The sequence below is a fragment of the Natator depressus genome, chromosome 6 (genome assembly GCF_965152275.1).
Source record: "Natator depressus isolate rNatDep1 chromosome 6, rNatDep2.hap1, whole genome shotgun sequence".
NCBI classification, from domain to species: domain Eukaryota; kingdom Metazoa; phylum Chordata; order Testudines; family Cheloniidae; genus Natator; species Natator depressus.
In genome coordinates, this window is record NC_134239.1 from 64,738,275 (window position 1) to 64,761,924 (window position 23,650).

The 23,650-nt window shown below is 43.8% G+C and overlaps 1 protein-coding gene and 1 long non-coding RNA gene across 4 annotated transcripts in view; one reads left to right on the top strand and one right to left on the bottom strand.

Annotated features, from left to right (window-relative positions):
* Positions 1-15,654, bottom strand: part of LOC141989167 (uncharacterized) — a 37,070-nt gene extending 21,416 nt beyond the window's left edge. Inside the window, exons 1-2 of the long non-coding RNA XR_012639926.1 lie at positions 15,440-15,654; positions 14,982-15,124 (exon numbers count right to left, since the gene is read on the bottom strand). This is a non-coding gene — a long non-coding RNA (uncharacterized LOC141989167). The remainder of the gene's footprint in view (positions 1-14,981; positions 15,125-15,439) is intronic.
* Positions 1-23,650, top strand: part of SMOC1 (SPARC related modular calcium binding 1) — a 181,078-nt gene that overhangs the window by 151,688 nt on the left and 5,740 nt on the right. For all 3 annotated transcript variants that reach the window (XM_074955558.1, XM_074955557.1, XM_074955559.1), the window contains exons 9-12: positions 953-1,035; positions 5,158-5,263; positions 17,159-17,406; positions 22,083-22,133. In XM_074955558.1, coding sequence (XP_074811659.1) covers positions 953-1,035; positions 5,158-5,263; positions 17,159-17,406; positions 22,083-22,133 — 488 coding nt within the window. The remainder of the gene's footprint in view (positions 1-952; positions 1,036-5,157; positions 5,264-17,158; positions 17,407-22,082; positions 22,134-23,650) is intronic.

Consider the following 23,650-nt stretch of genomic DNA (forward strand, 5'->3'; position numbering starts at 1 on the left):
GTGCCCCGCAACTTGAAAGCTCCACAGGAACAAATTGTGGGACTAGCAAGCTCTGATAACTAGCCTCTGTGAGTTTGAACCTGGCTTTGTCATTAGTAGTGGACAAAGCTGCTGTAGAGAGGGGCACCCTTGAGAGAGCTCAATCCTGGGCTATTTGAAACTTTTTGAAGAGAGCGAACCGAACTTGAACGGTTTGAACTGGCAGCTAGTATAGCTCCCGGAGATGCTCTTATTGGTCTGCTCTATTTAATAGGCTGCTGCATGCTGAAATGTGTACTCTGCAGGTGCTCATCTGGATCAAGGCAAGGTATCATAGAATCAGGGTTGGAAGGGACCTCAGGAGGTCATCTAGTCCAACCCCCTGCTCAAAGCAGGACCAATCCCCAACTAAATCATCCCAGCGAGGGCTTTGTCAAGCCTGACCTTAAAAACTTCTAAGGAAGGAGATTGAGGTGGGGGAGTGCAATGCATTGTACCTTCTAAGGAAGGAGATTCCTTCCTTAGAAGGTACAATGCATTGCACTCCCCCACCTCAAGGTTGCAGAATTCCTGGCTTGCTGTGCTTAAGCTTGCATCTAAGAGAAATGAGCATGGCCAGCTGGTTTTCTTGGCCATCTAGGCAACCACTGATGGTGAACAGTTCTTGAGGACCCCAAGAGATGACCGCTCTCTGACAAGCAAAGGGAAGAGGCCTGGGATATAGAAGGCAAAATTACATTCATGCTGATTCCTCCAAGTGCTTCCGTCTTCCTACAAGCATCACCCTGGTCATATGCAGATTGCGTCTGAGCCAATTTATTTCTCACCTGGATTCCTGTTTTTTTTTTTTTGTGTGTCCTCTACACTGAGCCTATGAGGCAAGACTGAAATGTTCACTAACGTCTTAATGACAACCTGATCTCTCTGAAACTATATCAAATGATTGAACCTCTTTCCCCTCTTCCTTTTCCAGCTATGAGACCCCAGTGTGTGAAACTGACGCCAGATCGAAGAGCACAGAGATTGACGATCCATTCAAGGACCGAGAGCTTCCAGGTTAGAGTGGAGGAGACATCCGTCTGTCGTTAATGCTGGTTACGTGCGAAAAGGGGAAAGTCTATGTTTTGTTTAGAAGAATGGGGATTTGCTGTATGTATATGTTTTAGCATGGATATTTTGTGTGTGTGTGTGTGAGAAGTGGTTCCCCACCATTTGAAGGCAGAGGATGAAAATTGCTTCTAATACATCTTTTTGTGCTCTAATTGCTGTCTCCTTCCCTTTGGAGGGAGAGGGTGAAAATTGGCCCCTTCCCTTCATTTGTATGGAGCTTGGACATGGGGTAGAAACTGCAGGGTTGCCCCAACCGTGTGTGTGCGTGTGTGTGTGTGTGTGCAAGAAAATAGCTGGGTGTATGGCTTTGCACATAGGAAAATACAGCTGTCTGAGAATAGAAAAATGATTGGTGCAGAGACCACAGGTGGCAGCGGGGAGAGAGAGAGAAGCAAGTAGGAGTAATGAGCTGAGAGGGAAATGTTCATAGAATAGGAGGAGGCAGAGAGAAACTGGGAAAGGGAGAAGGAGAAATTGAAATAACACAATTAAGAAAGGAGAGAACAAAACATAGAGCACTAGGAGATAGAGGGCAAAAAGGAAATAAAGGAACAACTTGCTCGTTAACCTTGTCAGAGAACTAGAATAAAGAAATTAATGCTGAAAAAGAAAGAAAAGATATAAGATTCAGTAGAAGGGAAAAGAAAAGTGAAGTGAAAGAAAAGCAAAGGCAGGACAAATGTAAGGGAGGCATAGTCGCTTTTTAAAATCAGTTTATCAGAAGTGTAATGCCTAAATACGTGCACACAAATTGGGTATTATGCTGGAGTAAGACCATGTCTACACTACAGACTGTACAGTGGCACAGCCCTACCGCTACACCTCTGTAAGCTGCACCTCTCTAAGGTCTCCCGTGTAACTGCTCTATGCTGACTGGAAAGACCTCGTCCGTCTGCATAAATTAAACCACCCCCAACAAGTGGCGGTAGCTATGTCAGTGGGAGAGCATCTGCTGCCGACACGGTGCTGTCCACACTGGTGCTTTTGTTGGTGAAACTTATGTCAGTCAGGGAGGTATTTTTTTCACACCCTGGCCAACAAAAGTGCTAGTGTAGATATAGCCTAAAAGAGCATGCCCTGGGGAAACTAACAGAAAGCCCTACTTCTTTGCCCAGCATTCCCTGGGGGAATGGGCAGTGTGTGCCCTACTTGCCAGTGTGTTATGGGGGAAACCGAGAGGGTTCAGTCTCCCATCACCCAGTATATCCTGGGCAATCAGGAAGAGGACCTTATCGCAACCTCTGCATTACAGAAAGAGGTCCTCCTCACCGGTATGTTCCAAGGGACACACTGTATGGAAGTGGCATCTCAAGATGTCATGGGCTTAGAGAAGAATCACTGCCCCATAAGTAACCAGTTATAATGGTTCTGAAACATAGAACCTATTTTCAAGGATGTTTCCTCAATGAGGGAAGCGAATGAATGTTCCCCATCTATTAATGAAGGGGTGAGGTAGAGAATCTCTGCCCCGGATACTCAGTGGGGCTTGAGGGGAGAGTCCCTGCCTGGGCTTTTCATGGAGCATCAAGGAAAGGGGGTTTGGAGAGGGACGGATGGCCCCTGCCTAGGCCACACCCTCAGCTAATGTAGGTGGCCACTTGTAGTGCCTCCCACCCCCCAAACTCCCAGGTACAATTAATTTGGGCTGTTTGTCCCCCCGCATAGGCTGTTGGCTGCTATCCAGTCACTCTCTCCCGGGCATCTTGCTGTGTGCTCTCCCCCCAGAGCTGTCCTCCCAGCTGCTGTTACTCTGCCTCCTGCTCCTCTCGCACCCTTCTAAGGAACAGAAAGAAGGTGCCCAGTTGCTCAGAGACCAACCTTATCTTCCCAAAAGGGAGGGAGAGAGGTTGGAGGAAACAGGCTGGGTTGATACATTTTCCCACTGGGGAAGGAATGGAGCCTTCCAGCCTATAAAGAGCCCAGTAGCTCGGGGCCTGCTTCACTTCTTCCTCTCCATCCTTTTTGCTCCTGGGCTCTTTTCCTGGGACCTTCTCTCTGCTCCTTGGGGGAAAAGGGGGTCTAGAGCTTCCAGAAAAGAGCATCTCTTCTTCCTTTGCCCCAGCCCCAGCAACTGCAGCTACTGCTCCCTGTCCTTTGGGACACTGCTTTAGAAGGCAGTGCAGCAGGACAGGTGGCAGAAACTACTGTAATAGGGAGGGGACTGCATACTGTGGCAGAGATGAGGTGTGGTCTCAATGGCAGATTCTACTAATGTGTATCCCCTGCAGCTTCCCCTTTCTTCCTCCCCAGATGTATTGGATGCTTGGGTGTATTGATTTGCACGATGGTTACTGTCGGTGTTGTTCAGGAACCCCCCCCACAGAGAGTTGCTGACCCCAGCTGCAAACTGTCTGAGAACTGCTGTGGTTCTTGTTCATTTGTGACTCCATTTATAGACTCATAGACTTTATGGTCAGAAGGGACCATCATGACCATCTAGTCTGACCACCTGCACATTGCAGGCCACAGAACCTCACCCACCCACGCCTGTAATAGACCCATAACCTCTGGCTGAGTTACTGAAGTCCTCACATCCTGATTTAAAGACTTCAAGTTACAGAGAACCCACCATTTACACTAATTTAAACCTGCAAATGACCCGTGCTCCAGACACCTCGGAAAAAAATTCTCTATAGTAACTCAGAGCCCTCCCTATCTAATGTCCCATCACAGGCCACTGGGGATATTTTCCTACGAACAGTCAGAGATTGGCTACGTGCCATTGTAGGCAGTCTCATCATGCCATCCCATTTGATTCAGGCTGGAGATTTCTATCACGTTGTCAATGTATTAACTGGGCTTAGGTATGATGAGCCATTAGTGATCCACACAGTCACATCAAAGGAGTGAGGGAAGGAGAGGAGAGCTATAGGATGTTCTGTACTTCCCCATTCCTATGTGCTCCCCAAGCTGAGTAATACTCCCAAGCCAAACATCAGTGAGATCTTCCCAATTACTCTTAATTGTCTGAGAGAGATCCCTTTATTGGAGGACTCAGTGCGGTTGTCCAAAGGGTCATTCCATCCTTTGAAACCTGCATTACTGCAGCCACTACGTTAATTGCCCCTTCATAAAAAATCCTGCAGATACCAAGGGGAGAGAAAGTTACCCACACACATGTGTACACACGCACATACTATGCTATACAAATTGTGTCATGGCTGCTTCCACAAAAATCAGAAGAAGGAGGGAAGGAGAGTTTGTCATTTGCTATCTTCAAGCAACTCTGGTAGTCCCAGCAGAGGGTGAGATGCTGAGACCCCTGGGAGATGACTTCTAGCAAACAGCTTTCAACCTTCTCATTTCTGCAACAAAAAGCTCTTTTAAGTGAGTGGTCTACTGCTGCTGCCATAGCAGCTTACCCTTTACGTTGCTGACATTTTCTGGACTGCCTGCCAAATGAGCGCTAAGGGGCGGGTGAGTGTGTGTAATATACATGATATGGGGAGATGCTCGTGACTGTTTTTCTTAGGTTGGGTATGGCAGAAAATGGAGCCTGCATTACTGCAAAGGAGGAATTTAGTTATAATAATTTGCAAGTCACTTTCAGCTGTCAAAGTGATTGTGGTAAGTTTCTAGATCACTGTCATGGGTCGTGTGTGTGCGCGTATGGGAACGCAGAAAATGTTGACAATGGTGCTCTGTGTTGGTGGGAGGCTATCTTCCTGGCAGGGGTTACCGTGAGCATGCCAGGAATCAAGAGTGAACACTGATTCTGGTCAACAGGGGAAGCTGGTGATCTGAGGCCATTACTAGACCCCAGAGGAGTCACCTAGTGAAGTGAGAGAGACAGACAACTGGGGGCACCAACCAGGAAAAAAGTGAACAAAAGTAGTATTCATGCAAAACACAGGCAGATCTGGAGGTGGCTGGAATTAGCTGAGTACATGTGAGAGGCTAAAAGCTGCTCAAAGATTCTTCTACCTTTGGTTAGAGACTTATTAATGGTGTCATATTCAACCTTACAGTTACAGAGACCATGCTATCTCCCCATTGAAGAGCGTTGAATCAGGGTAGGAGATTGACTTTCTGTGTTCTCAAGATACTCTTCCACTTCACGTTTTGCAGGCTGCCCAGAAGGGAAGAAAGTAGAATTTATTACCAGCTTACTGGACGCTCTGACTACGGACATGGTACAAGCCATTAACTCAGCCGCACCTGCTGGAGGTGGAAGGTGAGTCTGGAAAGATTTCAAACATGAATGAGACAGCTACAGAGCTCTGGATGCGAGTTAAGTGGGGTAGGGGTTTCTTGCTCTGAACTAGAGATCATTCTAATTCTACTGGATACAAGGAAAACTAATGCCACAGCTCCAAACTCTGTTCTGTCACTGTAACTCTGACTACCTGCCCCTGTGAAGCTGTTCTACCATCAAGGTCAGAACATCCCATTTACAGTGTGTAATGAGAGCTCAGTAGGAGGAAGTCACTTTGTCTTTCATCTTCTGGGGCATAAAGAGAGGCCTAATAAAATTCTGATCTGTTTATGGAGGCTCTGTGGACTAGTGGCTATAACGGGACTGAGAATCAGAATTCTTGTGTTGCCAACTCTTGCAATTTCAGCTGGGGCTAGAGGCCCTCTGGCCATGTTGTGAGAAGCTCCAACCCTCTTGCAAATGTCAGCCAGGCCCAGAGGCACTGGAACAATTTTTATAGTGCGGGTGCTGAGATCCATTGAGCCAAACTGTCAACCTTGTATATACTGGAAACAACTTTAAGCTAGGGGGTGTGGCAGCCCGACCAGCACCCCTAGTTCCAGCACCTATGGGGAAAACCCCTCTGATTGGCTGCCTTCTCCACTTCCTGGGGAAGAGCAACCAATCAGGCTGCTGCGGGAGGTAAGCAGAGTTCTCCCCCTTCCCTTTGGAGACCAGAGGAATTCTTGGGTGGGGAAGGGGTGAGAAGGAGCAGCCGACACCATTCTCACAGGAGGGGGAAGGAGAGGAGGGAGCAGAAACACCCCAGCAGCTCTGCTCCCTCCTCCCCCCCCCCCCCCCCCCGGAACAATGGGCCATTCTGCTCTTAGCTTCTTTCCCTCTCTGGAAAGGGGGAGAAGGGACCCTGCTGTAGCCCCCCCAGACCTGGGAGAGAGGGTTGAAGAATCCCTGGAGCTGCAAGAGGAGCAGAGGTGGTGCTGGGGGCATAGGCAGAACTGGTGTGGGGAGGTGCCTAGTGAATTGCTGGGCTGAGAGATGGGCAGATGTGGGGCTGGGTGGGACACACAATGAATTAACTGGAATGGTGGGCTTTGGGGAAAAGCCAGGCAGCCAGTGAGAGCTCCTGCAGCTGACGTCAACATCGCCTCACTGTGTACATTTGGGAGAGCTGTTTAAACTGCCACGTATACACTAGGGGTGGACAGGGGGAGTTCAAACCTCAAAAGACAGGCCAACCCCCCCAGTGCAATCTTTTTAAAATAAATCTCATGATATGTTGAGGGCTGGCTTATGATTTTTGAACTTCTGCGGTTGGCATCACTGGGTTCTGTTTCCAGCTCTTCCACAGATGGCGCATGTAACATCAGGCAGCCTTTAAACTTCTCCATGCCTGCCTGTGGATGGCCATCTGTAAAGTGGGATAACAATACTGTCCTACCTCACAGGAATGTGAGGATTAATATGTTGGTGTTTTGGTGAGGTCTTGGTGTATATAAAGGCAAAGGATGATTATTCTGGTTTATGTATGATCTGCTGGATAACACTGAAGTGTTTAATGCCAGCAGAAAGGTGTGCATGTTGAAGTATTTAGAGGTGTGCATGACCGACATGCACGTATGTGTATATTTTATTTAGAGCAGTCACGCTGGCATACCCTATTGCTCCAGAGAAAGTGAGAGCCATGCATGTGTTTGATGTTGGAGGATCAATGTGCAAATGTACCAGACTTTCATCTTTGAAGATACTGAAGGGAGCAGAATGGTCTCTAATTGCCTGACATAAATATTTATCTTTGAGGGTTTCACCTTTATGCCCAGTTATTCTCAGCATTGGTAGTTGTGCATCAATATTTAGTTAAAGTCCGCCGAATCACCGTGGTGGCTGAGGGCATATGAACTGCATACTGTACAGTCCATCAGGTAACAATATGCCTGGCATATCAGAATACATACAAACAGAATGAAAAACGTTTGTACGGTAGTAGAAGTTAAATACGCTAGAGGGGAGACGCATTGTTCCCTTCCTAGATATAAGCACTCCAAATGCCAATTTTGTGAAATTTGCATGGTACAAAAACAGTGGATGTGGTAAAGGCAAGCCCTCGAGAATATTTCATATTTATTTAGCATCCCTTTTGGATTTCTGTCAGCACTCTTGCAAATAAAGCTGACCACAAAGCAGTATTGTAGGGAGGAGAGATGTCCAGCTACCTTTCTAAAAACCTTGCATGCTTATTTCCTAAGTCTTCAAAGCGTTGTGTATATCTAACCTTTTAATGGGGCCCTTTCTGGCAGCATCCTTCACTATCTTGCTCTTCACAATCTTCATGCTGATTTATTTCAAGCTACAGTATCAACAGCCAGTGCGCAAGGGGAAAAGAAACCTTTCAACAGTCCACTCCAAGTGAGGCAAATTGCTCCACCACCCAAATATTTTGCATACCTGCAGCCATAATTAAATGCAAGAAACTCCTCTGGCGTAAACTTCCACATGCACCAGGCCATCTCCAAAGGGCGTGTGTCCAACTTTTCCATCGTACCACACCATTCTGGTGCCATATATCTTGCACAGAACGCATCTTAGGAATCAGAGACTTTGAAATAAATAATGTATTGGTACAGTTTTTATTTTGGATCTCTGAGTCTGCAGAGTCAGGCAGCTGCCTAGTGCTGCAAGTCCCACTGTACAGTCCTCCCGGGGGGTGGGATTCTAATACACTTCAAAAATTTCTAAAAATGACCTCAAATTGTTCTTTTATTCTCTCTCATGTTTTATCTATAAGGTCCAACTTCTTACCAGTACTAGAAACAAAATGTTTATCCTCGTAGAAAGAGGTATTCCTAACTCTCGAAAAAGCTAAAACCCTCATTATTAGCCCTGAGATTTTGTGACATCTTTGGTTTATGAGATACTGGACCAAAACCTTGCCACTGTGTCCATAATAAATGTTAATTTTACAGTTCTCTGAACAGGCAGGGCATATATGAGAAGAAAAATACGGTGGCTTTGTTTGTTTACTTTTTTAATGTCAGCTGAGGTGATCAAAGTTGTGAGACAAATTACATTTACTGTGTGGCCATCACCACCCATATTACAACTATAGCAGCCAGGCTCACTCCAACTAAGCTTGCACAACAGTTTCCATTCTAACACCCTTTTCTGCTTTCTCATAACTTTACTACACTTTCATCTTTCAGGCTGAAATTTCCAGTGCTTGCTGTCTGCCCAAATAGGCTGTCACTGCCACCCCACTTTTTTATTTTATTTTATTTTTTTAAGTTTGAGCAAAAATAGCCAGTGGTCTGAAGCAAATGTAAAATCATTGCTGATAACATTTCTGGATGACACAAAGATTGGCAGAATGATGCATGATCATGAGGACAGGGCAGTCATATTGAGTAGAGCTGGGCAGGAAATAGATTTCTCATCCCGCTGAAATGTTTGAGATTTCAGAAATGTTCCTGTTCGGTATCAGGACCAAACCAAGACATTTTTAAGTTTTTTGATGTAAAAAGAGACAGATAGCCAAAAGACACATTTTGGAATATCCAATAGCCCAATGGTTAGGGCACTTCCATGGGATTCGGGAGACCCAGGTTCAAGTCCCAACTCTGCCTGATTCAGACCAAGGATGTGAATCTTGGTCTCCCACATCCCAGGTGAGTACCCTGACTACTGGGCTGTTGGCTATTCGGAAGGTGGGGTCCGCTCTCCATCCTAGACCTGAGAAACTTTTCCCAATGGTAGCTACATGAAAACTGGTATGTTCCCTCAAAAAGTTTTGGTTTCAGGGAATTGGCATTTTCCAAGGAAAAACTTCCATTGAAAATTTCCTGATAACTCTAATAGAGAGTAATTTGTATCATTTGGTAAACTGGACCCTTGCATTTTAATACAGCCAAATGTGAATTCCTACATCCAGGAACATATAATGCAGGCCAGGCCTACAGAATGGGAATCTGTATCCTAGAAAGCAGTGACCCTGAAAAGGATTTAGGTGGCATAAAGGGCAAGCAACTGAACAGGAGCTACCAGTGCAATGGTGTGGCAAAAAGGGCCAATGTTATCTTTGGAGGTATAAACAGGAAAGTAGCGAGTAGGAGTAGAAAGGAAACACTACCTCTGTGTATGACGTTGGTGAGACAGATACTGTAAACAATTCTGGTGTCCACATATTTAAAAAAGTTGTGGAAAAACCAGAGAAGTTGCAGAAAAAAGCCACAAAAATGATTTATGGATTGGAAAAAAATGCCTTCCATTGAGAGACTTAGGGAGTTCAGTCCACTTAGCTTGTTTAAAAGAAGATCAAGAGGTGCCTTAAGTACCTTCTTGGGGAGAACAGGCTGGGAACGAAAGGGCTCCTTAATCTAGTAGAGAAAGGCATAAGAACCACCAATGTCTGGAAGCTGAAGTCAGATAAATTCAAAGTAGAAATAAGGCACAGTTTAACAGTGAGGGTGATTGACCATTGGAACAACCAACCAAGGGAAATGGTAGGTTCTCCATCTCTTGAAGTCTTTAAATCAAAACTGGATGCCCTTCTGAAAGATGTACTTCAGTCGAACACAAATTATTGGGTTCATTAAAGGGTTAACTGGATGAAATTTAATGGCCCGTGATATACAGAAGGTAAAACTAGATTGTCTAATGGATCCTTCTGCCTGGTTTAAACCTATGAATCTGAGTATGAGAAGAAGCAAGAACTTCTCAATCTTTTCACATTCAAATTTTTATCTTTACTACCACAAAACCATTCATGTGGCTTCACATTTAATTTCCTTCTTTTGTATTTTTTTTTTTTTTTGAGATGGGGAAAGACAAAGATGGGGAGAAAAAGAGAATTGCATTTAAAACGTAAGTAGAGTTGTGCTAAACTGCACCCTTCTATATTTACACCCAAAAAATCTAGCTGCAGAACTGTGGGATTGCGCAACTCTGTAGTGCTTCAGGCAATGTCAGTAAAAACCTGGTAAGACCTTTTTTTTTTTTTTTTTTTTTTTTTTCCTTACTGGACATGCAAAAAACCAAATTTGCCATCTGCATAACTCTTACTTACACAAATGCAAAGCTATTGATTCTAATGGAGTTACTCCTTCTACTTTACAATAATGCAAATAAGATCAGACCTTACGTCTTCCTCCCCCTAACCCCAGTTCACATAACTGGCAAATAGCTAAATAGATTTTATTCAGCCTTTTAAAAATAGAAAATCTCTGGTAAAATGCATTTCTAACTTTACGTTCATGAAATAGATCTGGGCATATCTGTTAGTATACAGTTCCAAAAAGTAATTAAACATATATTTAGCAGAGACTTGGCTTATTATCCTGAGTTTGGTGCCCTTATTGAAAAAATATCCACAGCCAAAGTAAGAAAATCTAAACACAAATGGAAGCTTCAGTTTTTTTATTTAAATTGTTACACTTGGCTGATTTTGGGTACATTCTAATCTATGATTAATTTTGCAAGAGCCAGGCCCATCCATATGGTGCAGGAATTCAGATTCCAAAATAGACCAAGGTGATCCTTACCGGGATTTCCCTATCCTAAAGACCTGGTTTCAGTTTCTGACTGTGGTAGAGAACTAACTTCCAAAAATAAATGTTAAAAGTCAAAATGTGTGTGCTGTCACTTGTTAGCAATTTTGCTGGTCGTGTAACATCCTGGGAAATTTTAGTTTAGGATGCAGTTTTCAGGAGCTCCCCTATGCATGGCACATCACAGCACAGCAAGTGTGTCCCTTTGTTTTAAGTTACCAGTTATACTCTATGTAAGAGTTCTGAAGATTCCTTTCCAAAATCACCCCTGAGGATCCCCGTTTGTGTTCCAGGAATTTGGAGCAAGCAAAGAAAAAGCTATCTTTGGTGTGAACATCTCCAGTGCATTCTGAAGTTAAGCCAAACATTCTGAAGTTATTTGAACAAAAGCTAGGGGTTTTCAAAGGAGCGCGAGAGATGTCCATCTCCTATTGAATTTCAGTCAGAGTTGTGTGCCAAACTCCCTTTAGGCTTATTTGGAAATTCCAGCCTAAAGAAAGATAGAGGATAAAAAACCATAAGGGGGTGGATCTTTGAAAAGTGAATGGTGGCCATTTTTACACCCCCCTCCCAAAGATTTATCCCATATTTTCCTGAGAAAATGTTATTAAGAATGATATGTCACCTGTATAATTTCAGGTGGATTGCTTTGGGTTTAGATTAGGTGGAGGTAGGGGTAAAAACTGGGTTTACAGAAGGAAGAGAACTTCAGTTTTAACCATGAAAGGGTGGTGTGTCTCTCCATAATGAGTCTGGACTGTGTGGGGTAGCTTTTTGTTTAGTCTGAACACAGCTTTTGGAAAAGGAGGCTGAGCAAACAAATATGCAACCCTGTCACAATTTAATGAGAGTAACCTGCCCCCATGCAAGCTATGTACCACAGTTAGTGATTTAACTTTGGGACAAAGAGAAAAATAAAAGGAAACAAAGAAATAGAAGTGAGAACAATTATGAATTTAATCTCAGGTTATTAAACTCCTTCACTTCCTATCCCTCTATTCCTCCTTTTGGGCATCTATCTAGACATCAGCTCTCACAGGCATTGACAGGCTGGCGGAGGCTATCCTATTAATTCTTTAGTTTCACCCATGTCCATCCTTTCTTCAGCAACCCCACCAAGAAAATGTCAGGGTTAGTTCTTAAAACTCTGTTGATGACTGTGCGCATCCTTATCCTAAGACATGGAAGCTGAATTAACTATGTCTCCTCCTCGCCCTAACTCTACCAGCAACCTTGCATTCCTTCCCACTTCTTCCTTCCAGCTTGCACGGGATGAGAATAACTTCCTCTGATTTATAGTTGGTAGCCTGTGTATGCAGCCATGGCCTTCGTGGTATTGCACAAGTCACATCCCTCCATCCTGGAGCTACTCTCATTGCCAAACAGAGGTTGAATCAAAAAGGGGGAGGTTTCTTAATGGGTTTCCATGGGGTACATGCCATGTGTCCCAAAGTGTACACACCTTTTAGTTTTTCTTTGTGCACAGTTTCTCATGGTGACAGGAAAGGGGTGGTGTTCTTGATCAGGACTTATACTAACGCACGGTTACAGCAGGTCTCTGTCTAACTACAGTCTTTTTGTATTAGACATAGACATTATGTTAGTCATACCTATTGTGTATCTGGCTTGCCTGCCTTTGGAGATGATGAGGATGATGTGAGTGAGTGGGAAGCAATGGATCCGTTACTGTGTGTACAAATTTCAATTTACTAGCTACATCCTCTTTCTGATTACTGTGCTCTGATCTACACCCACTGTAATCCTATGGAAGATAATGAGATTTATCAAATGCAGACTGTGGACCTGAGTATCAGTGATGTCTGACACTGCTGTTCTCCTCCACATTATCCTCTGTCTCTCTGCTGCCACATTAACTCTTTGCATCTTGCTAGCAGGACAGACTATGTGGCCCTGTGGGCTTAAAGATGTTTTAGACAGTGCACAGACATCAGTTCAGGAAATCTGTCCTTTTGGAATCTTTTCAGATTATTCCCACCTGCTCTGCTTCAGAGTTCAGTACAATCACTTAAAAACACACACATACTTATGTAACCTCTTTGCTTTTTTGTCTGTATGCCAGTTTAACCAAATAGTATCAAAGTGTGCTACAGACATACAAAGGAATCGTAACAATACTGTGCTCTTAGGTAGCACCTTTCATCGAGGAATCTCAAAGCACTTGCAAGTTAACAAATGGATACTCTCTTTTTCTCCCCTATGAGGTGGATGCTACCCCATTTTATAGGTGGAGAAATCAAGATGTAGTTAGGGGAAATGATATGCCCAAGGCAATACAGTGAGTCAGTGGGGGAGCTGGGATTGGAACCCAGAAACCCTGCTTCCAACTCCTGCACTTTTGACCTATAGATCAGGCTCCCTCCTCTATTGGTATATAAATATTTATTAGCAGAGTAGATGCAAAAGTGAGGCAATCTCTCTGAGATGTGCTAATTCTCTTCCTCCAAAATGATGAAATAAACACACACCCCTCTTTTGAAGACCTGCTTTTGTTGAAAGCCTTCACTGCATATGATGGGGAAGGGAATGATGCAGTTTTTGTGTTTCTCTGAATTATTAATCATCCTTCCTGTATGGGTTGCTTCACCACGCAGTATTAAAGAGCACAGTCAGGAGAAAGGCAAGCATGGTTTTGATGTGGTCAATGAGAAAAGGCTGAGGGGACCTCCCGTACTGTGCGCATGACTTGTTTTGGTATGGTTTGTTTTCCCCTGGTCTTACCCAAGGAGTTACTGCACCTTTCCAAGAGAGTTGGAATATTCGGTGGACCTTTTATATGGCTAGTATTAGCAGGAGATGATGATGTAGTAACATACTGAGCAGCTGACACTGCTCTCGCTCAGTCTTCTCTAGTTCTTGATGGATTGGATCAGGAGAGATGCAGCTCAGGAAAGGCCTTTGCTTCCAAGTGCTGATTTGAGCTCTCTCTTCTTAGTGGCAGGACGAGGGTCCTAGTCAGAATGCATGTCCTCTGAAACTTGCCAGTCCCACAGCCTGTGAGCATTGTGCTTGCAGGACAATTCTAGTCCCATATATAGTTCAGCTGTTGCATCACAATGCAGCCTCAAAACATGGAGGCATAGTAATGATATGAGATCACATAAAGCCATGTCACGCTGATGAAATATGAGCATCTTTGTGTGGAAACATAGATCTCAAGATGTTTTTATTGTATTGTTTAATGTAATACTAAACCAGGGAAACCCTGGACATAGAATTGTGATATTTAAGGGATCCCTCTAAGTCTCTTCTGCTCCATTCTCTCTTAAACTGGCCTACGTCCATGCAGTCGAGGGCAGGTTACCACCTTGGAGACGGCAGCACTGCATAACTAGTCACTAAGGGTGCTAAAGATCAAGATGAGCTATATATTCTCTTCCCCACTACCACACACTAGGTTAAAGTAATCCTTATGGCTTTACCCCCCCCCCCCCACCACCTGCAGTTTTCAGTACAAGAACCCACATTGGCTGGAATGATTGTATTTGATTTACCCTTGCCCAGTGGTTTGGTGTGTTTATACTAACACCAAGGGCTGCACCTGTCCTCTGTGTTCTTTACCAAGGCGTTGGAGATGGTTGTATTCCCCCCGCCCCCTTCTCCACCAAGAAGAGCCCCTCCTTCTTACCCACTCTTGCTACATTTCTTGAACACAGGGAGACTTCTTCCCTGCCTGGGCACCTGCCCCTACTGAGTGCCACCATTTGTCCTTCCAACAGACAGAGAACCTCACAGTCACATCCTGTCTCCTCTCAGCTGCTGCTCTGAGTTCTGTACCATTTCTGCCATGAGCCACCTCAGTCCTGCTAGTTCCAGCCTTACAAAGAGGTTGGGAAATGGCAGCAGGGCAGATAGACGTGGGTGGGTTGGGGAAGTGTTCGTGCAGGTAGGAGGTAAGGCTGGTTGGGACTCAGCCCGGTCAGGAGTCCTAGCCTAGCTCTGTAGCCCAGCAACCAAAACTCCTCTCTCTTCCACAACATCGAACCCCAATGGTTCCCTCAGGCCTTGGAAATCAGCCAGTCCTCAGGTGATAGCCAACTAGTTTCCAAAAGGAAAAAGCACCGATGACCACATTCACAAATGCAAGTCACAACAACGTCTAATTTGCATTTTCTCCTTCCCTGTCAACCTGTACCTCATGCGGAGTTTCAAGGCTCTGAAAAATCAAGATGGCCCCTTACCTTCACGATGCTGTCTTTGTTTTGTGTGTTCCCATGGCTCCAGTGGTTTGGCTTGTATTTTGGCTCCGAGAGCTAAGCCAGCCTCCTTGCCTGCCTTCTACTGTGGGCACTGATCAGATGCTGTAATTCTGCATGCTTGTCTGCTACACAGCCCAGAAGTGAATTATGCAAAAAGAAATTGTCAAATAAAATCTTTTAAATAGGTTTTTGTAGTTTATTTTATTCTAGCTGGTTGAAGGTTCATTTGTGTTTATTATTTCAGGCTTCCCAAGGCCTTGGGGCAGAGACTGCCCTTCAAAAATCTATTTTTATCACTTGTAAAGCTGCTTGAGAAGCTTGCCACTAATCACCATCTTCCCCCACACTCTGATCACGATCTTCCATACCATGCTGTATCTTCCCCTCCTTACTGCTCTGAATTAAAGTGAAGATTGACGAGGCTGTTGTTTTTCACTTACTTAAGCAACAGTATCTGCTTTGTCGAAGGATGCTGAGAAGGCTGCAGGGCCCAAAGTACGGCAGCCCTTTCTTCTCCCCAGCTGTGCAACAGAGAAGATGTCATCCTTGCCCTTTTCACATAGATCCCTTATACAGAAGAGACCACTAGTCTCTAAAACTATCACCAGTCTTGTTTCAATGTGTTCAGAAGCTTCACCTATAATGGGATTGAATCTAGGTATATATACTTGCACCCACAACCAGAGAGCCCGAGACTCACACAGGAATCTGAATTTATAATTACCCAACCTTCCTCCTGTCACCATTGGGGTGGAGTAAAATGGCATGCTTGGAATCTAGGCTGCACTTCTGGAGGTCGTCTTACAGCAGTAAGTCAGAGGAAGAGCACCAGGTAGCAGTGCAGCCATCTGATTACTGCCTACAAGCTACTTTCTGGGGAGGGCTGGCTGAGCTACTTCACTCTTGGGAAAGAGACTAAAGTCTTTGTCCTAGTTTAGTCTTAATCTGTCTTGGCCCTGTCTCTAACTCCACTTGCAGAGGAAAGAAAAGGGAGGTCACCTCTGGAAGCCATTCAGCTTTTATAGTGTCATTTCCTTGAACATGTTTTGTTTCCTCCTCATTGAGGACTGTTTATTCACTGCAGTTAGATAGGCAGCATGCAGAGCACAAGACGTTGTTTTGATTTTTTTTTTTTAATGGCTCCACAAAAACAGTGGCTAGTTTCCCCACCATTCTCTGCTAGTGAAGTAATGATTTGAAATTGAACACCACTGGTCCTGACCCCTGGATTTTTCATCACAGTTTTTCTTTCTCCCTCGCTCTGCTCCTTTATTCACAGAAGCAGAATGGAATCCACTAGGGTTGCATCAAACCTGCAATGTTGGAATTTGAAATGAGGCAAAATGAGTTTGCCAGTTCCTTATTTTTCCTTATTACTGGATTTGTGACATTTGCCTGCTGCAGTATTGAAAAGTGCCTTAGAACAATGTGAAAACAGTTTTAAAAAATGCAGTGAATAAAATATGTGAGGCAAGATCACATAAATAGGCATAGCAAAATTGTCCAAAGATTTTTTTTTTTTTTTGAATAAATAAATGCATCTTGCATTAAATCAATTCAAAGAGCTTGATCTTGTTCCTAATGGTTGGGGTCCACATCATATAAACCACTGTCACACTTGGCACTAATTGTTCCCTTTGCTGGCAGTCTCAGCTGAGAGACCAAGGACTAAATGGGCCATGAAGACTGAATTGTAGTCTCCCCCAAGAAAAGATCCCTCTGGGACAAGGCTGAGGCACAGTGCTTGGGAGAAAGTGGTAGGGAAGTTTGTATTGCTGCTGTTGCCTGGGTTGTCCCTGCTCAGTGGATACAGAAAAGATGTCGGTCTTAGGCCTGTCCATCTGCTACCTTTCAGTGGTGTGCAAATCCATTCTTTTCCTATTTATGCCTCTCCCAAACCAGCCCTAGTCCATGAAACTTAAGTAAAGAGGGAGGAGTTTTGAGACCTGTGATCACAGAGGAACATTTACCCAAGGTACCTAGCCTACTCTAGAAATAACAGCCTCCCAGACCAGGAATCTGCTTCTCCTGGTCATAGGAGGCAAAATATGATACGGGTTGTCATAAACGGAGCAAGGGATGTGACCTGGCGAAAGGCACTTACAGTCATTAACAAGAGCATCCTGGTGGTTTGGGGGCCTGTGTATTTTGTTTTCTAGGTTCTCTGAGCCGGATCCCAGCCACACGCTGGAGGAGCGGGTAGTACATTGGTACTTCAGCCAGCTGGACAACAATAGCAGCAATGACATCAACAAGCGGGAGATGAAGCCCCTTAAGCGGTATGTGAAGAAGAAAGCCAAGCCCAAGAAATGTGCTCGACGCTTCGCCGACTACTGCGACCTCAACAAGGACAAGTCTATCTCACTGCAGGAGCTGAAGGGGTGCTTGGGAGTCAGCAAGGAAGGAGGTGAGCCATTTTCCTTTCGGAACTGGAGCAACAAGGCAGCCAGCTGTGCTGAGTTAAAAGAAAATCAGCAACATGGCATTGAATGTTTGAGCTGCTCAGCTTACAGGCAAAAAGATGTGCGCATCTAGCAGCCAGCCCTGCAAACGCACTTCATTCTTGTTGTTTTATTATTTGATAAACTGATTTGTTTTGTGATGGCACTTACGGGAAGGAAGGGTCACAGCCAGTGAGGTTCACCACAGGAAATTTTGTAGATCTAACATGCTGTGTAGGGGGAAACATGCCCCTTGGCTACAATTACAACTCCTGGACCAAGCCATTGGGGGGGTCTGTGTGTGTGTGTCTGTGCATAACCTTCTCCAAGTCAGCCCTGACTTTGATGCCACATGCAAAACTCATTTGCTCCAGATTAGCACTGGGTGGTTGCATTTGGTTGTTATAACATTAATATTAAGGTGCTATCTTCTATGTGCATTACAAACTTTAATTAATGCAAGCCTGGAACATCATTGGTCCACAATGCTAAAGCAACTGGCTTCCCTAGTGTAGTGGAAGTTTTTCCCTACTCCCCAATAATTTGCCATGGAATAATATACAATAATAGTAACTGTATTCCTTAATTTTATTACCTTCTTTCACTAAGATTAATGTGAAAAATCAGAGTTAGTGCTATCTAGCTTTAGAACGTTCCAAAGAGTTCCGCAGGATGACTGTGTGTTGTGTGAAGAAATACTTCCGTATGTTTTTGTTTTAAACCTGCTGCCTATTAATTTCATTGGGTGACCCCTAGTTCTTGTGTCATGAGAAGGAGTAAATAACACTTCCTTCTTTATTTTCTCCATGCCAGTCATGATTTAACCTCTATATCCCCCCCCCCACGCCCCTTAATCCTCTCTTTTTCCAAGATGAAAAGTCCCATCTTAATCATCTCTCATATGGAAGCTGTTTGATACCCCTGATCATTTTTGTTGCCCTTTTCTGAACCATTTCCAATTCCAAGATATCAGTTTTTTGAGATAAGGCGTCCAGATCTGAACACAGTATTCAAGATATGGGTGTACCATGGATTTATATAGAGGCAATATGATATTTTCTGATTTATCTATCCCTTACCTAATGGTTCCTAGCATTCTGATAACCTTTTTGACTGCTGCTGCTGCACATTGAGCAGATGTTTTCAGAGAACTATCGACAATGACTCCAAGATCTTTCTTGAGTGGTAACAGCTTATTTTGACCCCATCATTTTGTATGTATAGTTGGGATTATGTTTTCCAATTTACATAACTTTGCATTTATTAACATGGAATTTCCTCTGCCATTTTGTTGCTCAGTCACCCAGTTTTGTGAGATCCCTTTGTAACTCTTCACAGGCTGCCTGGGACTTACCTATCTTGAGAAGTTTTGTATCCTCTGCAAATTTTGCCACCTCACTGTTTACCTCTTTTTCCAGATCATTATTGAATATGTTGAATAATACTGGTTCCAGCACAGACCCCTTGGGGACACCACTATTTACCTCTCTCCATTCATAAAACTGACCATTTATTCCTACCCTTTGTTTTCCATCTTTTAACCAGTTACCAATCCATGAGAGGACTTTCCCTCTTGTGCCATGACTGCTAATTTTGCTTAAGAGCCTTTGGTGAGGGACCGTGTCAAAGGCTTTGTGAAAGTCCAGGTACACTATATCCTCTGGATCCCCCTTGCCCACATGTTTATTAACCACCTAAAAGAATTCTAGTAGATTGGTTTGGCATTATTTCCCTTTACAAAAACCATGTTGACCCTTCCCCAACAAAACGTGTTCATCTATGTCTGATTATTCTTGTTCTTTACTGTAATTTCAATCAATTTGCCTGGTCCTGAAGTCCAGGTTTAGTGGCTTTTTATTGCTGGAATGGCCTCTGGAGCCTTCTTAAAAAATTGGCCTCACAGAAGAGAGAAGAAATGGCAAAGGAAGATTCTTTATCCCAGGATCCCCCTCACTGTAATAGCCTCTCCGTGTCACATTCTAATGCACAAGTAGGGTGGGTGAGTTTTGGGGGGGAGGGAATGGGGTGGAGGCACAATACTGAGCATTTGAGAGTGCCACGGAGGATATTATAGAGTGGGGGAACCTGAGACACAATCTTCCTTTGCCATTTCTTCTCTCTTCTGTGTGGTTAAAGAGATGGCATTAAACAACCAATTAAAGAAGCAAAGAATCTGTGAAGGATTGAAGAGTAGGTTGGCTCTGCCTCTCTCCTTTGTAGTCTTCCAACTTTAAAACTAGCCAGTAGCTCGTTCCACACGCCACTTCACCTTTCCCGGCCACCATGTCTGCACTCGAGCCGGAAAGTGTAAATCCCAGCTTGAGGAGACATACCCACAGTAGCTCAGATCAAGCTAGCCCACTAAAAATAGAAGTGTAGCCTCCATGGCACCAGGAGCTTGCCACCCTAAGTACATGCCTATGGGCTCAGATGGGATCGTACTCAGGGCTGCTAGCCTCTCACGCACTTATGGTAGAAAGATCGCTTGGGTCTGAGGAGTGGAGTTGTCTGCCCGCCATATTAGATCTTCAGTATCAATTTATCTGGAGTTTTCCCACTTGTGTTTTAAAGATAAGCAGATTTAAATGAATGTCACAATCAGCAGTCTGGCTCCGCAATACCAACTTTGAATGCAAAGGGCTTTCTCTAGCATCTCCTTGTTCATGTGCAAATCCTGCCTGGCCTAAGAGGAGGAGTAAACAGTCTCTGTAAAAGCAATTACCCATTTAAGACCAGGAGGGGAAATAAACCTATGAGAGTTACTGAAGTGTAGACTTCAGGTTGTTTTCAACCATATTCAAACAGTATAGTCGCAATAACACAGATTCACAGAGAAATTTTTGAAAGTCCTGCTGAAGGTCAAACTGCCGTGGGAGAGCAGGCTTGGCTCTCTGTTCTTGCTCATCAGACTCAGGTACAATGGTGGAAGCATTGCTTTGGGGTGCACAAGGTGCCTTACTAGATTATAGGATGAACAGGGCCTGGGTGGGTCTGAAAAGGTATTCTGTCATGTGATTTCCACTCGTGAGAGTTCCAGGGGTAAGCAGGTGTATGACAATGCTTTAAATTCATGTGTTTGATGGCGGGAGGAATAGGAAGGGTGCTTGCTTCTGTAGGACACCCAAAATATTCAGAGGAAAAACCACTGCAGTGGTTTCAAGCAGAACTGAGCAATACCCCCTACAGGCCTCTGCAGGAGGTGTCAGCCAGTTGGTGACACCCAGATCTGTACGTGTGTCTAAGCTAAAAGAAGGAGAAACTCCTAGAGATCCCGAATTTTTATTGCTAGGACCCTGAGTAGAGCCCCAGTTAGCTATGGAAGAATCTACCTTTTGACAACATAGCTGTGCTTTTTTTTCTTGTACACCCTGACCCACAGTCAATGAAATAGGTAAGCTAGAACTTCTCTGACCTTACTAGGACAGGTGGCTGGCACGAAACTGGTGTTCTGAGGGGCTTTAAATAATTTACCACATTTATACAGTTCCTCTTATTAATGATTTAAATAATCCAACAGGTTTGTATTGTGGGTTCTAATTTAAACTCCACTATCTCCCTGACTTCTCTCTCTCTCACTCTCTCTCCGTTCTCTTCCTCATTCTACTGTTTGTGCCTCTGTCTGCACAGTCAGGACCAGACTTTCAAATGCTGGCATCCGTGTGTGTGTGTGTGTGTGTGTGTGTGTGTGTGAATAATCAAATCATACAGTTTTTTGCACCTCCAGTTTAAATCACATAGACGTCAGAGTCCCTGAATTGTGCATGTGTCTGTCTCCAGCCCAGCATGGAAATGGGAAGCTCACTTGCTGATTCTGGCTGGAAGTAGACGTGCTGGTTTTCCTCTGATTTCCAGAGAGTGACCAAAATTATCAAATATAGGTGCCCAAAAGCAGCACCTAAAAGCTACATGTGGGCACCTATGTGGACATGGGCTCACTTTTAGACATGCTGTGCTCCTGCAGCTCCCACTGAATTCCCACTGAGAGATGCAATCTCAGCACCTTTGAAAATCAGGCCACTTCTCCCTCGGTGTGGGCCTGGGTATCCAAGTGTGAACATTTTGGCCTAACTTTGTAGACACCAGACATTCAGATAAGTTTGGGCCACCCATTCATCCAGTCTATCTGAGCACTGTATAAAACTGTCCATTCCTCTTAGTGGCCTTTAGAGAAACCTGAGTGTTTTTCTTCTGTCCTGTTTTCGAGTAGTAGGAAGAAGTCTCAGGAAACTCGTACCACTAAATATCCTTCAGTTCTTACTGCTCTCACCCCTGCTCAGGAGCAGGCAGAGAAGATTAATCCTGGGATTTGGGGCTTCTTACCCAAACTGAAACTTTGGATTTCATAAGATTCCCACATCACAATCCAAGATCTTAAATTGGATTAAAATGTAGATGTTAAAAGTCTAACTCTAAGAGATGATGCAGGCCAGGACTGAGATGCGCTGGCGGAGATAGGTGTGTGTAAGTGTAAGAGAGTTCTGCACAGAGCCTGCCTACATTACTGCACCCAGCTGCAGTCAGCAATAGTCCTTCATTGTCATTAGCAGAGCAATCATTGCTTTTTCCTAAAATTATCCCCCAAATTCAGAAGAATCAAAAACTGCTCACAGTGCTAAGCAAATAATGTTCTTGGATTTTGCAGGTAGTGCTAGCAGTTTCCCCCATGGAAAAAGACAAGGCATTAACCCTTTCAGTAAGTATTTTCTCTTCTTTTTGTTTCCTTTTTCTTCTGTTGCACTCACATACCTCAAAATTCAATGGGTCTCTCCCAATTTCTTGCCTGACATCTGTCCAATGAGCTGACCCTGCAGTACAGTACTTCCCAGTACAGACTGAGAGTAGCTAAGACATGGAATTTGGAATCAGGGGACTGTGAATTTCATTCCCCACCCTCCCAGTCAACGTGTGTGAGTTTGGGTAATTTTTTAACTTGGGCGTCAGTTTTCCAAACAGGGTAATAATATCCACTGTTTATAAAGTAGGTTGTTAAGGAATCTTGAATTTACTTCAGGCCTTGTTCTGCAGCGCTTCCTATTCAAATATATTTAAAATTTCCAAAAACCACAAATTGCATTTCGAAAGCCAGTTGAAGGACATGATAAATCTTATGTTGCCCACATAATAAACAAGCACGTGATTCTTTTAAAGAATTAAGAAATGCATATTTCTCACAAATTTGGTTGGTAAAGGTAACTGTGTAGATGTAATAGACTTTTGTAAGATGTTTGACTTAGTACCATACAACATTCTCCTTTTAAAAAAAATTAGCATAATTCAACATCAATAAAGCACATTTTAAATGGATTAAGAGCTAGCTAACTGACAACTACTTTCCGAGATCTGTTAATGTGGAATGGAGCCGTTTCTAGTGGGTTCCATAAGGATCAGTTCTAGGACTGATGCTATTTGACACTTATCAATGACCTGCAAGTAAATCGCTGCTGATTTAAAATGTGGATGACACAAAGATTGGCAGAGTGGCAAATAATGAGGAGGATAGGACAGTTATACAGAGCAATCTGAATTGCTTAGGAAGCTGGGCCCATTCAAACAAAATTCTTTCTAATACATCTGCAAGGTCATATGTCTAGGAACAAGGAATGCAGGCCATAGCTACAGAATGGGGAACTGTTCACTGGAAATTACTGACCCTGAAAAGGATTTAGGGATCATAGAGAACAAACAACTCAACATTAACTGTGACAAAAAAGGGCTAATGTGATCCTTACGTGTATAAACAGGGGAGTAGTGATTAGGGGTATGGAGATGATTTGTTGTTTACAGCATTGGTGAGACCAAGACTGAAATACTGCACAACATTTTTAAAAGGATGGTGGAAAAATTGGAGAGGTTGCAGAAGAGAGCCACAAAAATGATTTGAGGGCTGGACAAAATACCTTCCAATGAGAAACTTGGAGTTCTCTCTGTTTAGCTTAGCAAAAAAGAAGTTTCAGAGGTGACTTGATTACAGTGTACAGGTACTTTCACCAGGCAAAAATACTGAATACGAAAGGGCTCTTTAATCAAGTGGAGAAAAGCATAACAAGAACCAATGGCTGGAAGCTGAAGCCAGACAAACTCAAAAATTAGACTCACATTTTGAACAATGGGGTGATTAACCCTTGGAACAAACTACCAAGGGAAATGGTGGATTCTCTGGCTCTTGATGTCTTCAAGTCAAGAGTTGGGTGTCTTTTGGGAAGACATGTT